Source organism: Engystomops pustulosus, chromosome 5, assembly GCF_040894005.1.
Source record: "Engystomops pustulosus chromosome 5, aEngPut4.maternal, whole genome shotgun sequence".
Classification (NCBI taxonomy): Eukaryota; Metazoa; Chordata; class Amphibia; order Anura; family Leptodactylidae; genus Engystomops; species Engystomops pustulosus.
Window position 1 is genome coordinate 144,529,847 of NC_092415.1, and position 18,399 is coordinate 144,548,245.

An 18,399-nucleotide genomic window follows, 5' to 3' on the forward strand; every position below is an offset into this window, starting at 1 on the left:
GCAATTCCGCTTCCACTCTTTGCACCCCACATGGTGCAAAACTGGAAAAATGAAGGAAGTGGGGCTTCTTACATGTGTTGTAAGCTAGAAAACTGATGCGCAGCCCAGGTCCTCTTCTGTCTTCCGCGTTTGTCTTCTTTCTTCTGTGTCAGTTTGCAGGGCACGGCCATGTTTCTTCCTGGACAGCAGGCGCATACTATGAGGTTTTCGCTGCTGACGTCATTCTATGCGCCGGCCGAGAAGAAACATGGACGCGCCCTGCAGCCTGATACAGAAGAAAGAAGACAGGCGTAGAAGACTGAAGAGGAGCCGCACAGTCATCGGGGGAGCAGCGCATCGGGGCCACCGGAGGGTGAGTATATAAGTTGGGGGGGGGGTTAATTTTTTATTTTATTTTTTTTTGAGTACTGGGCTCGTGTGTATAAGCCGAGTTGAGGATTTTCAGCACATTTTTTGTGCTGAAAAACTCTGCTTATACACGAGTATATACGGTATCTAATATTATTGAATACATCTGGGTATTGCAATATGACCAAATGCACAGATTTTAGCTCATTCCAATGATCTGTGTGCTTAAGACAATTAAGTGTTTTTTTTTTTGTGGTACTTCAGGACAGAGGTATAGAAATCGGCACCAAAAGGAATGATTTTGTCTTTTCTTCATACTTGCCGTCATCTCAGTCTTTAGTCTACAAAGCAGGATTTATTTAATCAGTAACCCTCAATTAAAGTGTTAAGAAAGTGCCACCATTACTGATATTTTTAAATATTTCACACTTTTTCCATTTTGTACATGAGACAATTAAGTTACACCAAGTCTATTTTGGTCCTTAACAATAGAATATATAGCAAGCATTATACTTTGAAATATTTCCATTTCTCTTTTGTGTGCTTGGCACAGTAAGTGGTGATATTATAGCTGCCAGAAATTTAAAAGAAAAACTATAAATGTAATTTACATATATTCGCCGATTACATTCTTTCAACAACTTGGAGATTTACAAAAGTGGTTAACAATGTCATTGTTCATTGGCCGACATGCGTTTTTTTAAATTTTTGGTTGCTTATACTTTACTTTCATTTTAATTTGTATTTGAATAAAGGGAACTATTTTCTGATTTTTGTATGGGATTTTACTACTGTCATGACAGGTTTCTTCTCTTTTTAGTGCATTAATACTTCCCAGCATGCATCCTGGTGTCAGCTGTACAACTATTGAATCTCAAAGCACAGGTGCTTACACCATTGATGCCACAATAATTTCCAAAAAAAGATACATACCCATACATTTTTGTCCATATAGGCAGCTACAACTGATGGGTATTGGTTTATAGTAAAATAAATTTTAGTGATCAGTGTCAAGCGTCTTCTGCTAAAGCAAATACAATTATGGGATGTATTAAGAGAGGAATAGATTCTCATGATGAGGACATAGTTTTGCCCTTCCAGAAATCACTGGTTAGATTACAAATTAAAAATTTTGGACAGTTTGGGACCAGTGTATAAAAAGGACATTGTAGAGTTGGAACAGGTGGAGAGCAACGAAGATTATTAGGGGAATGGGCTGACTAGAATACAATTATAGATTAAAAAATTGGGGGTTATTCATCTTAGGAAAAAGAACAACTAATGGCTGTCCTCAGTGCAATGTACAAATACCTGAACGTAGTGCAGTGATCTTTTTATACCTAGGCCTGTGGCCAGGACAAGGGGACATCCTCTACGCCTAGAGGAGAGGGGATTCTACATTCACTATAGACCTTTACTGTAAGAGCAGTAAGACTAAGGAACTCTCTGCCACAAGATGTTGTAATGGCTGATCATTTGAACATATTGGCCTGGATTCCTTTCTGGAGAGCAATAATATCAGATCATATGGGAATAAAACCTTTTGTAATAAGTTTCTGTTGGTTGATCCATGGAGTTATTTTGACAGCCATATTAGGGCTCGTGAATGAATTTTTCCCTACTTTGTAGGCAAATTGACATTAGCCTTGCAGGGTTTTTGCCTTCTTATTCATCAACATGGTATACTTTAATTTATTGGACTTTATGGACAGATGTTGTTTTCTTTACTTATTTACTTTGATAATATGGGAAATTTAGATGCAGGTGATAAACAGAGTTGGTACATCAGGAAGTCAAGGGGGGTGAGAAGGACACAATGGTGTGTTTCTGTAAATAATGCCTAAAGGATTATGGGGAACATTTACTAAGAATATAGGAAACTGCACTAAAAGTGCTCTACCTGTGTATAATGTGCCAGATTCATTAAGAATATCCCAACAGAGTTCACCAACTTATTTGTGTTGCACCTTTAACATTTGGCATGCAATAGACTTTGCATGTTATATTTGGCACACAGTCGCAATGCTGGCTAGTGCAGCTGTGCCACAAAACGGTTTGTGGTGCAGACACTTCTTAAATACCTATGCAAGCAGTTTACACCTAAAAGAACGTGCAAAGTCCATTAGTAAATGTGCCCTTATATACTTTGTGATACTAATTATTTTAATACATTCCCATTATGTACTTGATTAGCCTGGTATTGGATTATCTTGATATTGAATTTTTTTTGGATATACTCTGTTATCAGCACAGACACCGCTGCCTATTCTTTATATGGAGTTGTCTGCTCCAGTATGTCAGAGGCTTAAGAAACACTATTGTGGGAAAAGGCCCATTGCCTACGTACAACCAGCAATTTGAAGTTTGGGCTACCTCACTTCTAAATAAAAATATTGGAACACCTTTTCTAGTATATGGTGGACCAATTGTTGCGGCAGGATTATTGAGAATGCATATTCAATAGCCAAAGGCTATGTCACTCATTCATGATTTCAGTACATTTACTAGTGACTTACTGTGTAGGCTCCCCTGTAGGGACTGCAGGACATTATACACCTTATTCTATATAAAGCTTAGTACAAATGTAGTAGTAGTGATATCAGACAGGAGCTAGTATGTAAGTTAGTGTGTCAAAGTCGATCTATACATCTGTCTGCTGTACAGAGCTCTATTACTGTCTAGGGCTATTAGATTAATGACAGCTACCTGGGGTCTGCTAAAATAGCCCAAATACATGCCCAACATGCTTCACCAGTACAATTGGCTTCCTCAGGGCTATCGGGCTAATAGTGATCAAGCAAAAAATATCTTTCATTTAATCATATTATTAAGAGTGAAGTTTTAAACTAATGTTCAGATAGTGGGCTACTGTAAGTAGCCTTTGGCTATTGAATATACAACCTTTTCCTGTATGCCGCCACCATTCGTTTCTTATTTGTTAATAGTACATAGCATTGCAATAACAAGTGCATTTTGCAACCAACCTAAAGAGAGTATTTCATTCACTATATATTTTAGGATCTGTTGCATTCACTATTTAGATGCATCATTTTCTTAATTTTTTTTTCTCATCATAATTATGATATCAAACAACACATGAAGACAATATTACTATTCTCTCATCTACGTCACCCATGGCACTGGTAATGGATAGTTACACGTCATTAACAGATATAATTTGCTTTTGATAGTGTGCTCTTAGAAGAATTCCTTTGTAACATTACCATCTCCATGTAGACCTTATTAGGCAGCTCCTGCAGCACTATAATTATATTCATTTTACAGAACATTTTGTTCACGTCTTATAGCTCTTCTGTCTTTCTGTGCATATGAGAGATACTGGTAATGAAAGGTGATCTTCCTGTATTGTACATATTACTCTTTATGATTACATGATCTTTGGGTGTGTATTGCTGCTAGGTTTCTCATAAGGCAAAAAACAATTTCAGTAGGTTATGCGGTTTTCCTGCAGTTGTAAAATCTTTGTGTGGGTTTAGTTATTAGCTTTTAATCCAACAAGCACTTCACTAAAAGTAAATCAGGTGCTGAGTATGTGCACCAGAATTTCTAAACTCTACCTGTTTTGCGGCAGAGGCTATAGTAAATACGGTGTGCTCGGGCAATTCCGCTTCCACTCTTTGCACCCCACATGGTGCAAAACTGGAAAAATGAAGGAAGTGGGGCTTCTTACATGTGTTGTAAGCTAGAAAACTGGAGGAAAAGTATCCATTAAAGGAAATCTACCACCAGGATGAAGGATTGTAAACCAAGCACACTGACATGCAGATGAGTGCCCCCTCGGGTAGGATCTGCTCTTCTTTAAATTTTTTATGCTCTTGTTTTTTTTTTAAAAAAAAGACTTTTAAAATTATGCAAATAAGCCTGAGGGGCTCCAGATTTCATTGTTGTTCATTGAGTATGGAGCCCCTCAGGCTAATTTGCATAATGTTAAAGCCTGTTTTTGTAAAAACAAGGGCATAAGAAGCAAAAAAATAGCAGATCCTGCGAGGGGGGGGTGGGCGCACACACTTATGGCAGTGTGCTTGGTTAACAATCCATGATCCTGGTAGTAGATTTCCTTTAAAACTTGTCACCAGGTTTTCTACAACTAAACGCAACCTCAGGTGTAGGGCATGAAATATCACTTTTATCCATATTTGGCATAATTGCATATGAAAACACTAACTGGTGTGATTTGCTCTGACTTGCATTATCACATCAAGGTCACCTCTTTTTACAGGGATTTTAATCATGTATATTTGAAATATTCATACTTTTCATTTTTCAGAGAAAAGCCAAATGATGCCTTGCAGAAATTACTGATAAAGTGATTACGGAGATAAAAAGATCATGCTATCTATTACTGTGGAAATAAATGCTTTTACCTGGATGTTAAATATTTAACTGTTTCGTGCCATGTGGTTTGCGTGTTCTTTTATTGCTGAGCAATTTGACAGAATGGCAATGTCCACTTCTACTGAATAAAGCACTTGTAGTTCTATTCTATTGAGGGTGTTCTGAATGATATTGTTTATTCATAAGGTATTTTTTAGATTTTCAAACCCAGTGACTTTTTAAACAAGTAACCCACTTTTGGGCAAGACTCAAAACCAATGGATACCATGCACTGAAAAAAACAAAATAGAATTATGCTGTGTAATGATCAAATGACACATACAGCATTCCATATACAGTAACTTATTTATTACATGGTAAGTGAAACTCGCACATGTGAAGTTTCTGCACTGGAACGTTTTATTACAGGCGCCTGATGGACAGGTCGGATCACTCAACCCCCCAAATGCCATATTGCAGCACTACACAATGCAACTCAATCCATGCAAATCCTTTTGTGACCTCTGCCCCCTGAGCTCTTTACTGCCGCAATCATTGTTCGCAGTAATTATTATGATTCTTAATTTGGCACTTTTACATGAAATAACATTTCAACACTACTGTATATAGGTTCATTGAAGCAATTACAAGCTTTATTAATAAATTAATGTTTCATTAGTTTCTCCTGATATTATTATTGTATTTAAAAAAAATAATGATTTGTTTGTTTGCTTCTGTAGACTTCAAAGCATGAAATGTAAAAATAACCATTTTTAAGGGCCCAACTGTACTCATTTTGTTATAAATTTGGTGTATGCATTCTTCTCCCCTCTTTTCTAATACACGACTCTTGATTTGGAAGCAGGGGCTGTGGGGGTAACGTGAATGTGAAGCCATTAACAATCTTGTCATTTCCATACTGCGCTTACCCTGAACTGTAGCTATTACATATAATAAATTTGTGTACTTGCCTCAGCCAATTCTTCCTCATCCCTCTTCTTTGTTGCTGCAGCAGGACAGACAGAAACTGAATTTACGACATTGTGTTACAAACATCACACAGCCTCGCATGCTAAAATAGAGTGTGACGTGTGTAGGGAAGGGTCCCGTCCATGTTGCCCTCGATGTCAAAAACTTTTTTTTCTTAAGCTATTTGAATAGTTGTTTAGTGGCCTTATCCTGCTGCATCATGTAGTATTACTGACAGGGACCACTTTTCCCATTAGATGCCTTACCCCCAGTTGTTGGAGCTTATATATATTTAATAATAATGTAAAATCTTAGATTCTGGAAAAAAACCTTTGTGTGTGAGAATTCCAGTGGTTTCTTCATTCTGCCAAGTAACTGCTCTAATTGCTTGCAATAAAGAGTTGGTTTTAATACAGCATACAAATGAATGAACCTTTTAGGGATGACTCGTTCTATAATGGATATTAATGTGTCTCTTAACATTAAAACCGACCAATTCACTTATGGTTTGCACAATATATTACTTCATGGTCTGACCATCTCAGATAATGAACAGCTGAAAAGTCATATAAAAAGCACAACTGAACCTTTGAAGTACCTTTTTTAATAGAAGAAAAGAATAGTGCAGAAATACCGTATATACTCGAGTATAAGCCAACCTGAGTATAAGATGATGCCCCTAATTTTAATACAAAACACTGGGAAAAACTATTAACTTGAATATAAGCCGAGGGTGGGAAATTAATTGGTCACAGCCCCGCCAGTGCCCCGGGGCTGTGCAATCCCCTCTGAATGCCATGTGTCCAGGTGCTCAGTGCATTACATAACACAGAGAATCGTTCAAGACAAAAAATTTTTTTTTTTTTATAAAAATGAAGTGAACATTTCCCATACACATCTAAGTAAGTACAAAAAAAAAAAACTACAATCACAAAAAAAACACACATATTTGGTATTGCTGTGTACGTAACAATCTGAACACCAAATCGGAAACCTCATTGGATCTGCTCCGTGAACACCAAAAAAAAGCAAAGAACTTTCCAAAAATGTTAAGCTGGCAAATATTAAGCCTTTACCAGCTCCGTTAACTGAAAGATACTAAAGTTATGCCTCTGAAAAGATGGCAATACCAAAACAAATAAAATTTTTTCTATATTAGTTTTCATCAGTAAAATTGTGAAAAAATATATAAAACAATATATATAAATGAGGTATCACCGTAATCTTAGTAATCCATAGAATAAAGATAACATATTATATGGCAGTGATGGCGAACCTTTTAGCGACCGAGTGCCCAAACTGCAACCCCAAACCCCTCTCTATTGCGAGGTGCCAACCAAAAATTATAGCAGTAACTTATTGCTCTCTGTTCTTCAACAACCTTCAATCATATTGGCCTCCTGAGGGCAGCAACACAGTAGAAAGAAGGAAGGAAAATTTTATAATTGTAGCTTCTTTCCAGTGCCCCTCTGTACACAAAGAATCATGGGGCCAGCAGGAGGTCCTCCAAAGATAATTCGGCCCCGTCTACACATTCTCCCTATTTCTACAGTCCCAAGTAGCCAAATACGTATCACTTTAAAATATCACTGAAAGCAGTATCTTTTAAGTTGCTTGAAACTGCAGGAAAATTATTTGAGTCCTCTCTGGTGTGCTGGGGTAATTGCCTTGGTGCCCACAGAAAGAGTTTGGAGTGCTGCCTCTGGCACCCGTACCATAGGTTTGCCACCACTGTTATATGGTATTGTGCACAGCTCAAATAATGCAAAAAATCCATAAACAGAATTGATGAATTGATGATTTTCTTTTCTTCATACCTTCAAGAGTGAATAAAATCTCATCAATAAGCAAAAATGAAGAATTTGTTTTGTGCATTTAATCTCGCAAAAAATAAGTCCTTATTTGACCGATTTTTTTTTTTTTTTTTAAATTGTATAGCTTTTAAAAAGTGACTGCTTCCCTTTAATGGGGATCTCTAAGCAAGTTCTAAGCCTCAAAATACTACATGCATACTACAAAAATGAGAGGACGCATAAAAAATATGTCAACATAAAGCAGACTTTCGGTAAATGTTAGTGGTGTTATGATAATGTGTCAGAAAAAAAAATTGAAAATCAAGCTTTTTTAAAAACATTTTTTCACGTGATATCAGTTTTATTCATAAATAAATGCAAAACATATACCGAAACATTTCAACTAACCTGAAGTGCAACGTGTCACTTGAAAACAGTCTAAAGAACACCTGGATTTGTTAAAGCATTCCAAAGTCATAACCACATTTAGTGACACATGTCAGATTTGAAAAAATGGCCAAGTCGTTAAGGGGTTCACGTATCGGTTAAAAATTCCCATTGACATAAATGTAAATTTTATGTCATCCATTATGTTCATTTTGGGCAGGTATCCATTATGCATGTGTTAAGGAAAACATTACGGAGGCTGTAGTAATTTTGGTCTGTTTGAAACAGAAAAACACAATGCATAACGGATGGCTATCTAACTGATCATAACGGAGGACATAATATTTAAATTGACGTCAACATTGTATTTATTATTTTATTTATTTTTTTGTAAAAGGGATAAAACACAGCAAAATTCTATACATTTAGTATTAAAGAATAATAGGGATGTGATATTTGATTGCACAGCCCTAAAGCATATGGTGTGTATGCATTTCTTTTCTAGTACAAAATATTACACAATGCAGCTTAGGAAGTATAATCTATTTCAATGTCGGTAAAAAATGGAAAAATGATAAAGATTTGGCTTTAGAAGGTGTGGGTTGAAAATGGAAATTAAAAAACAGAAATGGGCTGTGATATTATAGGGTTTATCAAAGTTTTTTTGGATTGTTTAGAAAGTTGTCCCAAAACACATCAAATCTCTCTGTAAATGCCAAAGTTATAAAAAAGTTATAGCTTGGAACTACAAAGTGAAAAAAGACAGGAACGGGGCTTGGTCCTAAAGGGTTTAAAAAGTACTTTAATTAATATACTTTAATATACTTATATCTGCTTTTGATACACTAAGGCTACATTCACACGGACGTATGATTTATCCAGTCCCGTATTTACGGGCCGTATATACGGGCCGTTTTTCATCCGTATGCAGCACGTATGTAACCCGTATTTTATACGTCCCTATAGACTTCTAGGGCATACGGAACTGAAATACGGGAGAAAATAGGACATGCTCTATATTTTTATACGGCCAGTATACGGTACGGAACGGAACGGAGTTAACATCGGCAATATAAATGGTCAGACGTATTGTCCATTGAAATGAATGTGGCCGTATGTAATCCGTAAAAGTACGGTACGGTACGGATACGGCCGTTTTCATACGTCAGTGTGAATGTAGCCTTACTGTTATTTCTAAACTGGATAAGCTGCTATTTCATTTTAAGTAATTCATAAATTTAGTTTTAAGTTGTACTCTATAAATGAATCTACAAATACAGGATTTTCTTTACTACAGGGTCACCAATCCATCTAACACTCAGCAATTTCTCACACTCTCATAGAAGTGAATGGAAGCATGCTTGTCCTGGTGCTCCGCCCATTATCAAGAACGAGGCCCTGTTTTCCAGATTGTAGTGATCCCAGCAGTTGGACCCAACCACTTTTTTATCACTCTACCACTGGAGTAGAGGCTCTGAGTCACAGCACTTTCTAACTGCTTAGGTAAACCAAGCACCCAATTGGGAATGAAAATGAGAACTCAAGCTGCCCCTGCACTGTGCTAAGCAAGCTGTAATTTCACCATGGGTGGCCTGCTACAAAAGAGGCAGAGCACACATCTCTCTATCTTATTCTACCTTAACAATGTGTTTTAATCTATGAGCTTCCAAATCAGTTTTTACAAAGGTTACAACTAGACCAGATTTAACTCTTGACTAGATGGCAGATGGCACACGGTGTGGCGGTGTCTTTCTATCTATTTAAAAATACTCCACAGGTTGACAGCTAATGTGTTTGCTGATGCAGAAGGCAATTGGTAGCCGAGAGTAGTTGATTAAATTGAAATGTTTTATAAGTAAAATTGTCATGCTGCTAATCTGACGAGAGCCGGCACATTCAGCTTAGAATGGCCGTTGACATGCTGCTAATCTGATGGCTGAAGGTAGTCTGAGGTCTTCTATTTATAAATGTGAATATGAAAATCCTTAGTTTTGTGACTAATATGTGCACAGAATGTTTCTACTAATAAATCGCTTTGGAGTCCCAAAAAGGACTAACAGATTGCACGTTACTGCCTACAGGCCTTTGCAGGCCTCATGTTTATTCATTTTTGATATGCTGTTGCAGGCTGGATTTGTGTTTTGAAGCGATAAGGGTTTAAAGAAGACCATTTCTGAATGATGCGCCTGTAATATATGATTTAAAACTTATAATTCTGTTTCAGATATTATAGTTGGGATATATAATTTAGTTTAACAAACAACTCAATTATAGAAATGTGCATCAATTACTGCTCCACGGTGATGTCCCATGCTGTTCACAAGTTGACTAATGGTCTAAGGCATGGCAGGTGGCCTTCAGGTCAGAGGTTCTAAAGTACAGAGTTACAAGCCTCTACAGAGTGACTCTTCAATAAGGGAAACATGCACACCGCACCATTTGAGGTTGAAATCGCCCAGATTATTCATACAATGGCACAATTTACGGGGCACCAAACAAAACTTCTTGTTTCAAAAATGGCAACAAGTTGTGCAAAAACTACAGAAATACACAATTTTTTTTTAGTTCTGACCTCGGGAGGTTTAAAAACAAGAAATAACTTATACTTAACTTCTCATACTATCTGCACTAGTGTGGTGCCTTGATTAGAGCTCTGACGGGTATACAGAGGCTCAACAGGTACATTGCAATTATTCAGTCTTATACAGGCAGCTACAGTAGTCTGCAGATAATATTGGGAGTGCTGATTCTTCATGATGTAATCGCTGTGTCTGTATACCAAAAAAAAAAGTGTTTTTATTGCACTTTAAGCATTAGACACTGGTGCAGAATAAGACATGAGAGTTTGCAGTCTTGGTAAACTTGTACTTACGATTTAACATTGTACATGCAGATGTGAACAAAAAAAAATCTTTGATTCATTTTTTATTTTTTGCTTCCAGCCAGTGAAACCTGCAATGATTTTCACCCAATGTTCTTCACACATGATCGATCTTTCGTGGAATTCTTTTGTATCTGCATCCAACTGTTGAACAAGACCTGGAAAGAAATGAGGGCAACTTCTGAAGACTTCAACAAGGTAAGAAAAGAAAAAAAAAATATTTTTTTTTAAATTTAAAGCACCAAAAGTTGCTACCTTTGAAACTCTTGTCAGGATCTTTAAAGAATGTACTAAAATATTATTGGTTATTACTTACAGCCAAAATATTATTTGATACTGGAGCTTGTTTATTTCTTTTGATCAGATGTAAAATGAGCGCAAAGCAGTGCAGCTGCATTTCTATTTAAAGGACATCTACCACCAGGATCAGGAATTGTAAACCAAGCACACTGACATACTGGTGTGTGCACCCCCTGTCACGATCTGCTCTTCTTATGCCCGAGTTATTTAAAGAAAAGGCTTTTAAAATTATGAAATTATGCTAATAAGCCTGAGGGGCTTCATATGGGTTAATGGAGCCTGGAGGCCCTCATTTGCATAATTTTTAATGCTTATTTAATTAAAATCAAGAGTATAGGAAGCTTAAAGAAAAGCAGATCCTGCCAGAGGGGACAGGATGATATTAGCTCCATCCTGATTCATAGTTACCCTCCTATCACTAATGTAACATAATTTCAATTTTAAACCAGGGAAATTTATCATGTCCCTCAACAATTTCAAAGTGAACCTGCCATTTTTTTTATAAATATAGTAGATTTTGCTTTACAATGCTTTATCTTTATTTTCTCATCTCTTTGACATTAAATATGAACCATTATTTATGTGTGAACCAAAGCTGCTGTGGGGATAGAAGGCATTTTTTATAAATAGAATAGGTACAAAACATAGTCAAGCTATACTTGCCATTGCCCAACATCATAAACGCCACAGATTTCTATATAAAATAACTAGAGCACAACATTTGTGTGTAAATGACTTTTACAACTTCTAATTAATTCCAAGTATTCTTTTAAGCCACAAATGCAGTTCAATATTTTTCTTAACCTTGCAGTAGCCGCAAATCCCTTTTCTGAAAGATTCCTATAAAAAATACATCATGGTGCAAAGTAAATATTTCAACACAACCCTTTAACCTACATTTTAGATGAAGATGACTTTGACCTATTCTTAGCACAAAGAAATGGGGATATAATAGAGCTTGGCTTTGTCATTCTTCTGGTTTTTCCACTGGGATGGCAGAAGGCTAGGAAAATTTAGGTATGAAAGAAGAATGTTGGTAGTAAATGTTAGTCCCCCCAATATTTTGCTACAGTTTAAAGATTTTGAATTCATTCTGTAGAAAAGTTGACTAATGTCTCACGATGCTGAGTACATGCTCCACACCATATAAAATAATGTGAATGTTTTCTTATTGTTTTAAGTGCACTGATGCACAAGTGTATGACTAAGAACATATCAGTCACAAAGTTTTTAAGATGACAATCCTGTAGCTGCCTGTCAAATGTTTACTGACCCCTCACATCTGCTTCTCTTCCATACCCTGAGACATTTAATTTTCTAATATAATACTTATTGTATATAGATTAAACCTCATGCAGTTGTCAATTTACTTATTAATGTCTTGGAGGAGTAACAGAGAAACACAGTTGAAAAATGCTATCCATAAGCATAACTTAATTTTGGCAAGTAACTAATCTACCGCATATACTTGAGTATTAGCCGAGTTTTTCGGAACAATGTTTGTGCTGAAAATTCCCAACTTTGCTTATGCTCGGGTATATAAAGAAAATAAACTCACCATTCCGACACCCCATGCAGCTCATCTTCTTTCTTCATGTGCGCCGTCTCCAGAAGAACAGGAACTGCCCGGGGCATTCTATATACTACAGGGGGCTGGCTATATACTACAGGGAGCGTGCTTTATACTACATGGTGCTAGCTATATGTAGCCAGCCCCCTGTAGTATATAGCCAGCCACCCCCTGTAGTATATAGCCAGCCAGCCTATATACTACAGGGGGCTGGCTATATACTACAGGGGGCGTGCTCTATACTACATGGTGCTAGCTATATGTAGCCAGCCCCCTGTAGTATATAGCCACCCCCCTGTAGTATATAGCCAGCCACCCCCTGTAGTATATAGCCAGCCACCCCCTGTAGTATATAGCCAGCCACCCCCTGTAGTATATAGCCAGCCTATATACTACAGGGGGCTGGATGGCTATATACTACAGGGGGCTGGATGGCTATATACTGCAGGGGGCTGGATGGCTATATACTGCAGGGGGCTAGCTTATATACCACTAGGGGCTGGCTGGCTATATACCACTGGGGGCTGGCTATATACTACTGTGAGCGTGCTGGCTATATATGGGGAGGCTGGGACCAATGAAATTCCCACCCTAGTTTTATACTCGAGTCAATAGGTTTTCCCAGTTTTTGGTGGTAATACTCGGGTCGGTATATACAGTACTTACGCTTTCATACTAGGCTTTTAATATATGCTTTGTACTTATGCTTATGTACTTTTTTTTACTGATGAAATAGTCACTGGCATAATACCATGTAGTTGTTTTGTAAACCTATTATAATGAATTCCATAGATTTAGATGAAGTGTACTTAAACTCCGTTATTAGACTGGTCTCCTCCGTGTAAATGGGATAGAGACTGTGGGGGAGATTTATCATTAGGTAGGATTTTGAGCAGATGTCTATGTGTTAGACGGGCAGTTTTTCATAAGTTGGATTTATAGTCCGGTGTATGTGCAGTGTTAAATGCCTTCTGATGTGACAGCTCTGTGTGCTCTATGCGAATAGACTGCACCAGTCACACGTATGTTTAACATCGCTCAATTTCTTCCTTTTTCGATGTTTTTGCACAGGAAATTCTCAGATACCACAAACACAGATTGGAGCAAAAACTTCCCCCTGTAGTAGCAATGGAGCCACATACACCACCCTCCTATGTAGTGTGGTTTTGCGATTTAATTAGCTTTGTTTTTAAAATTCTCAGTTGATAAATGTGGTGTTGCACACTCTGTGGTGTATTGCGTGACTTCAGAGTTGTGTTTTTTCACAGGTAACATTTACATGCCAAGAAGCTACATAGGACTAATGATAAATCTCCCCCTGTGTGTTCATGTAAAATGTATGTAATGATTTCCACATCATCGTTTCTGCTGAATGTAAGTTCAAACCTAAAGCTAAACACAAGACATAAGTCAGCTAAACCTATCTCTATTGGCATGATTGGCTGACAATCACAAATATGTGGACTTTCGGTATGTTAAATTCTTTGTTCCTCTTAGTGGAGAAATCACTGACAGAGGTGTCCGAACTATAATCCCTCATTTAGCTGCAGATACTCTTACAGTATATGCATTTCAGGCAAGGATGCTCTTTCAGATACCCCTATAATTTGCTACTTATTAGGCATATAAACTGGGTGGTAGCATATGTGCTTTCCTCTGGCTACTTGACAGCTACATAATTGTGCCTGAATAGTCTAATAATGTCAGAAAGGTATTCTCCCTATTACTTAAATGTGATCTAAAGGGTGTCGATCGCAAACCCCAATCATGCAGAGAATAAAGCTTTCATCTTTCTGCTTGACGTGCTGAGATATGATGAGCTACGAGAAAAGACGAAAGGAGAAGCGCAGAGCTGGCAGCTCTTATTATCATGTAATGCATTATCTCTTGTACGCAGACGGAGAGATTAGAAGCTCCATGCTGGAAAGTTAGAATGCTGTGTGATAAGTGCTGGGGATATTCTGAGCACGCCTCATAAAATGCTAGCTGCAGAAAATCAGCATCCGGGCAATGAGGATGGAAATGATCTATGCCAGGCTGCTAGGGCAATTATATGAAGTCATTTCAATGCAGAAAATTGACAAAGTTGGGAGAATCTTCTAGGATATGTAAACACACTGTGAATTAAACATACAGTTTTATAGGGATGACAAAACGATATATTCCCTGATGCAGCTTAATCTGTTTTTAACCCATTGGAGGGAACTGTCTTTTTAGATTACCCTTTTATTGTATCCTTTTTCCTTACTGACTTAAATATTTTAATATACAAAGAACAAATTTCCTGCTAAAATCTGCTGCTTTCTAGAGACAAATGCATCTAGAGATTGATTTGGCTTTACGGAACAAAATCTTAAAAATTTTAGACACCACTAGAAGAAATCGGTTTCTGGCAAAGTTAAGTAAAGAGTGAGTCTGCCTTTACTTAGTTTTTTTCTTTTTCACAGTTTTAGGGCTTATGCTAACAAAAGGGAAATGGGGTCAAGTGCAAACCACTTTTTTTTAGTGGATAGCACACAACCCATGTAAGAGCTCATGCACATGGCAGTGGATTCCACGCCCTGAGCCACAAAGGATAGACCAAGTCATATTCCTGTCCTAGTTTGTGGTCTGGCAGTCTTTTTGTATTCTTATTGAAAGCGGTGCTCATATGACAGTGACAGTTGGGACGCAAACTGTTGTCGTCAGTTCTGAAGCCACAAATATCACGTGCAAGTAGGCTTAGATTTATCACCTACATTAAAGTTTCACTGATGGTAGACATGTAGCACTTACAAGTGTGTTTCTTCATGCGCTGTGGAACTGTTTTTAGTGAATAAAGCAAGGGAACACTTGGGCTACTTTCACATGAACGTGTGCTCACCAGGCTGTAGCCGCAGAGGAGGCGGGATAAGCGCTGTATAGGAAAATATACCGCACTGCCGTTCTAACGGCCACAGATAGAGCATGCTCTATCTTTTGTGCGGGCAAGGAACAATGAGCCCGGGCGCCATAGTCGTCTATGGGGGACATATATCCAGCTGCAAATTTGCGGCCAGATATACGTGCCTCCAACGGTCGTGTGAATGGGGGCTTACAAAGAAAAACAGTTTTAAAAATATATTTGCCGTTTATTCACTAAGAACACTTCCACTTAGTACATAGAAGAAGTGCTACAAAGAAGTGGAACTGATGGTAAATGTCCTTTAAAAGGCATATCTTCAGGTCCGTTATATGCAGCATTGTCTTGCTGTACTTTATAACCATTTAGCTTATGCTGCAGTTCAGGTCTCTCTGCACTCATCCTTTGCTGCACTGTCCACATAAGCTGTTGGTTCCAGCTATTAACAATTGCTTTTTTTTCTTGAAAATGAAGATGGTTTTGGAGACTCCCATTTATAACATGCTATTACACATGCTTTAAATACATTTTACTGTGTACAGAGCTGTGTGAGGGCAAATTTTCTGTGTGACAAATTTTACTTCTCTGTGACGTTATTTATTATTCCATGCCGTGTACTGCAAAGCTGGAAAAATATTCCAAATGAAATCGACCAAAAAAAAAAAAAACGCATTTGTGTCACTTAGTTTTTACAACTTTCACTGTTCGCTCAAAATAATACCTCTGCTTTATTCTTTGGTTCAGTGCAATCACGGTGATGCTAAATTTATATAGCATTTATATACATTACTAAAAAATATTTTTATACTATGGTGTATGGAGCTGTGTGTGTTGACATTTTTTGTGAAATGAGCTGTCGTTTTCATTGCTAACATTTTGAAGACTGTGCAGCGTTTTGATGTAAAATGGTGTAAAAATACAGTTTCCGGGTTCACCACCAGCAATAACTGTTTTTGTTTTTATATTTTGATAGATTGGGCATTTTTGAGGCACTTCTTTTACTGCTTATTAAGTTATATTAGTATAATAGTTGTACGGAAAGGGGCGATTTGAATTTTTAGGTTTTTTTTTACATTTTTGTTATTTTTTTCATCTTTTTTTTTTTTTTACATTAACACTAGATGGTCTGAATGTTCCTACCATATACTGCCATACTACTGTATGGCAGTAAATGGCATTTTCCACAGTAGCGGCCTAGGCAGGGTTAATAACCGCGATCAGTGCTAGCAACCATAGTGAGTATTAGCAGTGGGTGTTTTCTGCAATGTGCAGCAAACCCCACCTCGGTATGAAGAGGGCTATCCCCGTGAGTCTTCATACAGCCCCTGCACTTGAAAACAGGTTACATTGTAATTTAAAAAAAATAAATAACATTTATAGTTATGAAAATGAACCTACTAAACAGTGACTGTTTTCTTTTAAACCTGTTCCCTGCGATTCATGTGATCTATTATATTACCTATCTTGATCCATGGCTTGATTTTATTTTCTATCCTTTTTTTCTGGATAGTCTTTATTCTAGGGAATAGTTTGGGAGCACACGCTCTTCTCTATTTTTATTGCTTTACTCTTGTTGCACTTTGAAACAAATCAAAGTAATTGACTGTGCTCTCCAGCATGGCTGACTGCTGAAGACAATAATCGCTGGTAATGAATTTACCATGTCCTTTATTACAGGTTTCATATAAAACAAGTGTTAATTGAAGGCCCATCACTGACAGTTTATGAATTATGATGCATTGCTGTACAGTGATGATTAAATCACAGTCTAATAAGGCATGACTTTATTACAGGACTCATTGTCCCTCTGTTAAATAACTACTAGAAGGAACATATATGCATTTCTGTAAAAACAGTGGTGCACCTGCAGGGTTTAAAGTGTAACCGTCATTCTGAACAAAAAAAAAACTAAAATACATAATTCTGCTCCAGGTGTCCCTGGGAATCATTCCTCAAAATATTTAGCCTCTCAGTCCTCATTTAGTACCTCTTTTGGCCCATAGCAACCATGGTTTCCAGCTCTCAAAAACCTACAATCAGCGAGCTGGAGGGGTGGAGCCTGCCTCCTGTCACCTCATCACAAGCGCAGGCTGCTGGCCAATGACACCAGAGCTATCTATCTATCTAGTCATATCTATCTATCTATCTATCTATCTATCTATCTATCTATCTATATATCACTCCAGCCCAGCACATGACAGGGCAGCATGTAGACTTGGAGATTGTCTCCTGCCACTTCCTTGTGTGAGGTGATGGGGGGAGGGGGGGCTGCAGTTTGTGTCTGTGTGGATTATGTGTTTATACAAAAGTGTAGGGAAAGCTGAGGAGAGAGAAGATGAAGGTGCTTGGTTACTACATTTAGTGATGGCTTCTCCCTGCACATAACTGCTGCAGCACTGAGCCATGAGGTGATCAGCTGTGAGCAGTGAGGAGGAGGGGGCGTGTCTCCTGTTCCGTAATCTTCTTTATGAAGACGGAATGTCCATAGTAACAGACATATGAGCAGTCACTGCCATCTAGGGGAAGTCAAGAGGAAGGAGCAAGATTCGAATAACTAATCCAATTGCAAAAGGGCTTAAAATTACCTGCCCTACAACATATCAAAAGTTTTTTAAATGACGGTTACACTTTAAGTCTGGTATTCCAGTTCCGCACTATTTGTCTCAATGGTGGTATGCTGCAATACCAGACTCAGCGCAATGGAAGGTGAACATGTTTTGTTATCTTGATAAAACACATTTTAGAGGACTTCCCTTGGAAACACAAAGATAAATATGATACATCTACTTTAACTTCTGCCAACATAGGAATCTGACAATATTTCTAATGACTTAAGTGTTGACTGGATAGTCTGATCTCTTCACATGGCTTCACACAGGACTCTAATATACTTAGCTCACTGCAGGAGAAAGAAGACCGAAAAAGACACTAGGCT

General features: G+C 37.7%; 1 protein-coding gene across 2 annotated transcripts in view; it reads left to right on the plus strand.

The window, feature by feature from the left end:
- ELMO1 (engulfment and cell motility 1) overlaps positions 1–18,399 on the plus strand; it is a 222,522-nt gene that overhangs the window by 137,997 nt on the left and 66,126 nt on the right. For both annotated transcript variants that reach the window (XM_072153299.1, XM_072153300.1), the window contains one exon: positions 10,775–10,911. In XM_072153299.1, coding sequence (XP_072009400.1) covers positions 10,775–10,911 — 137 coding nt within the window. The remainder of the gene's footprint in view (positions 1–10,774; positions 10,912–18,399) is intronic.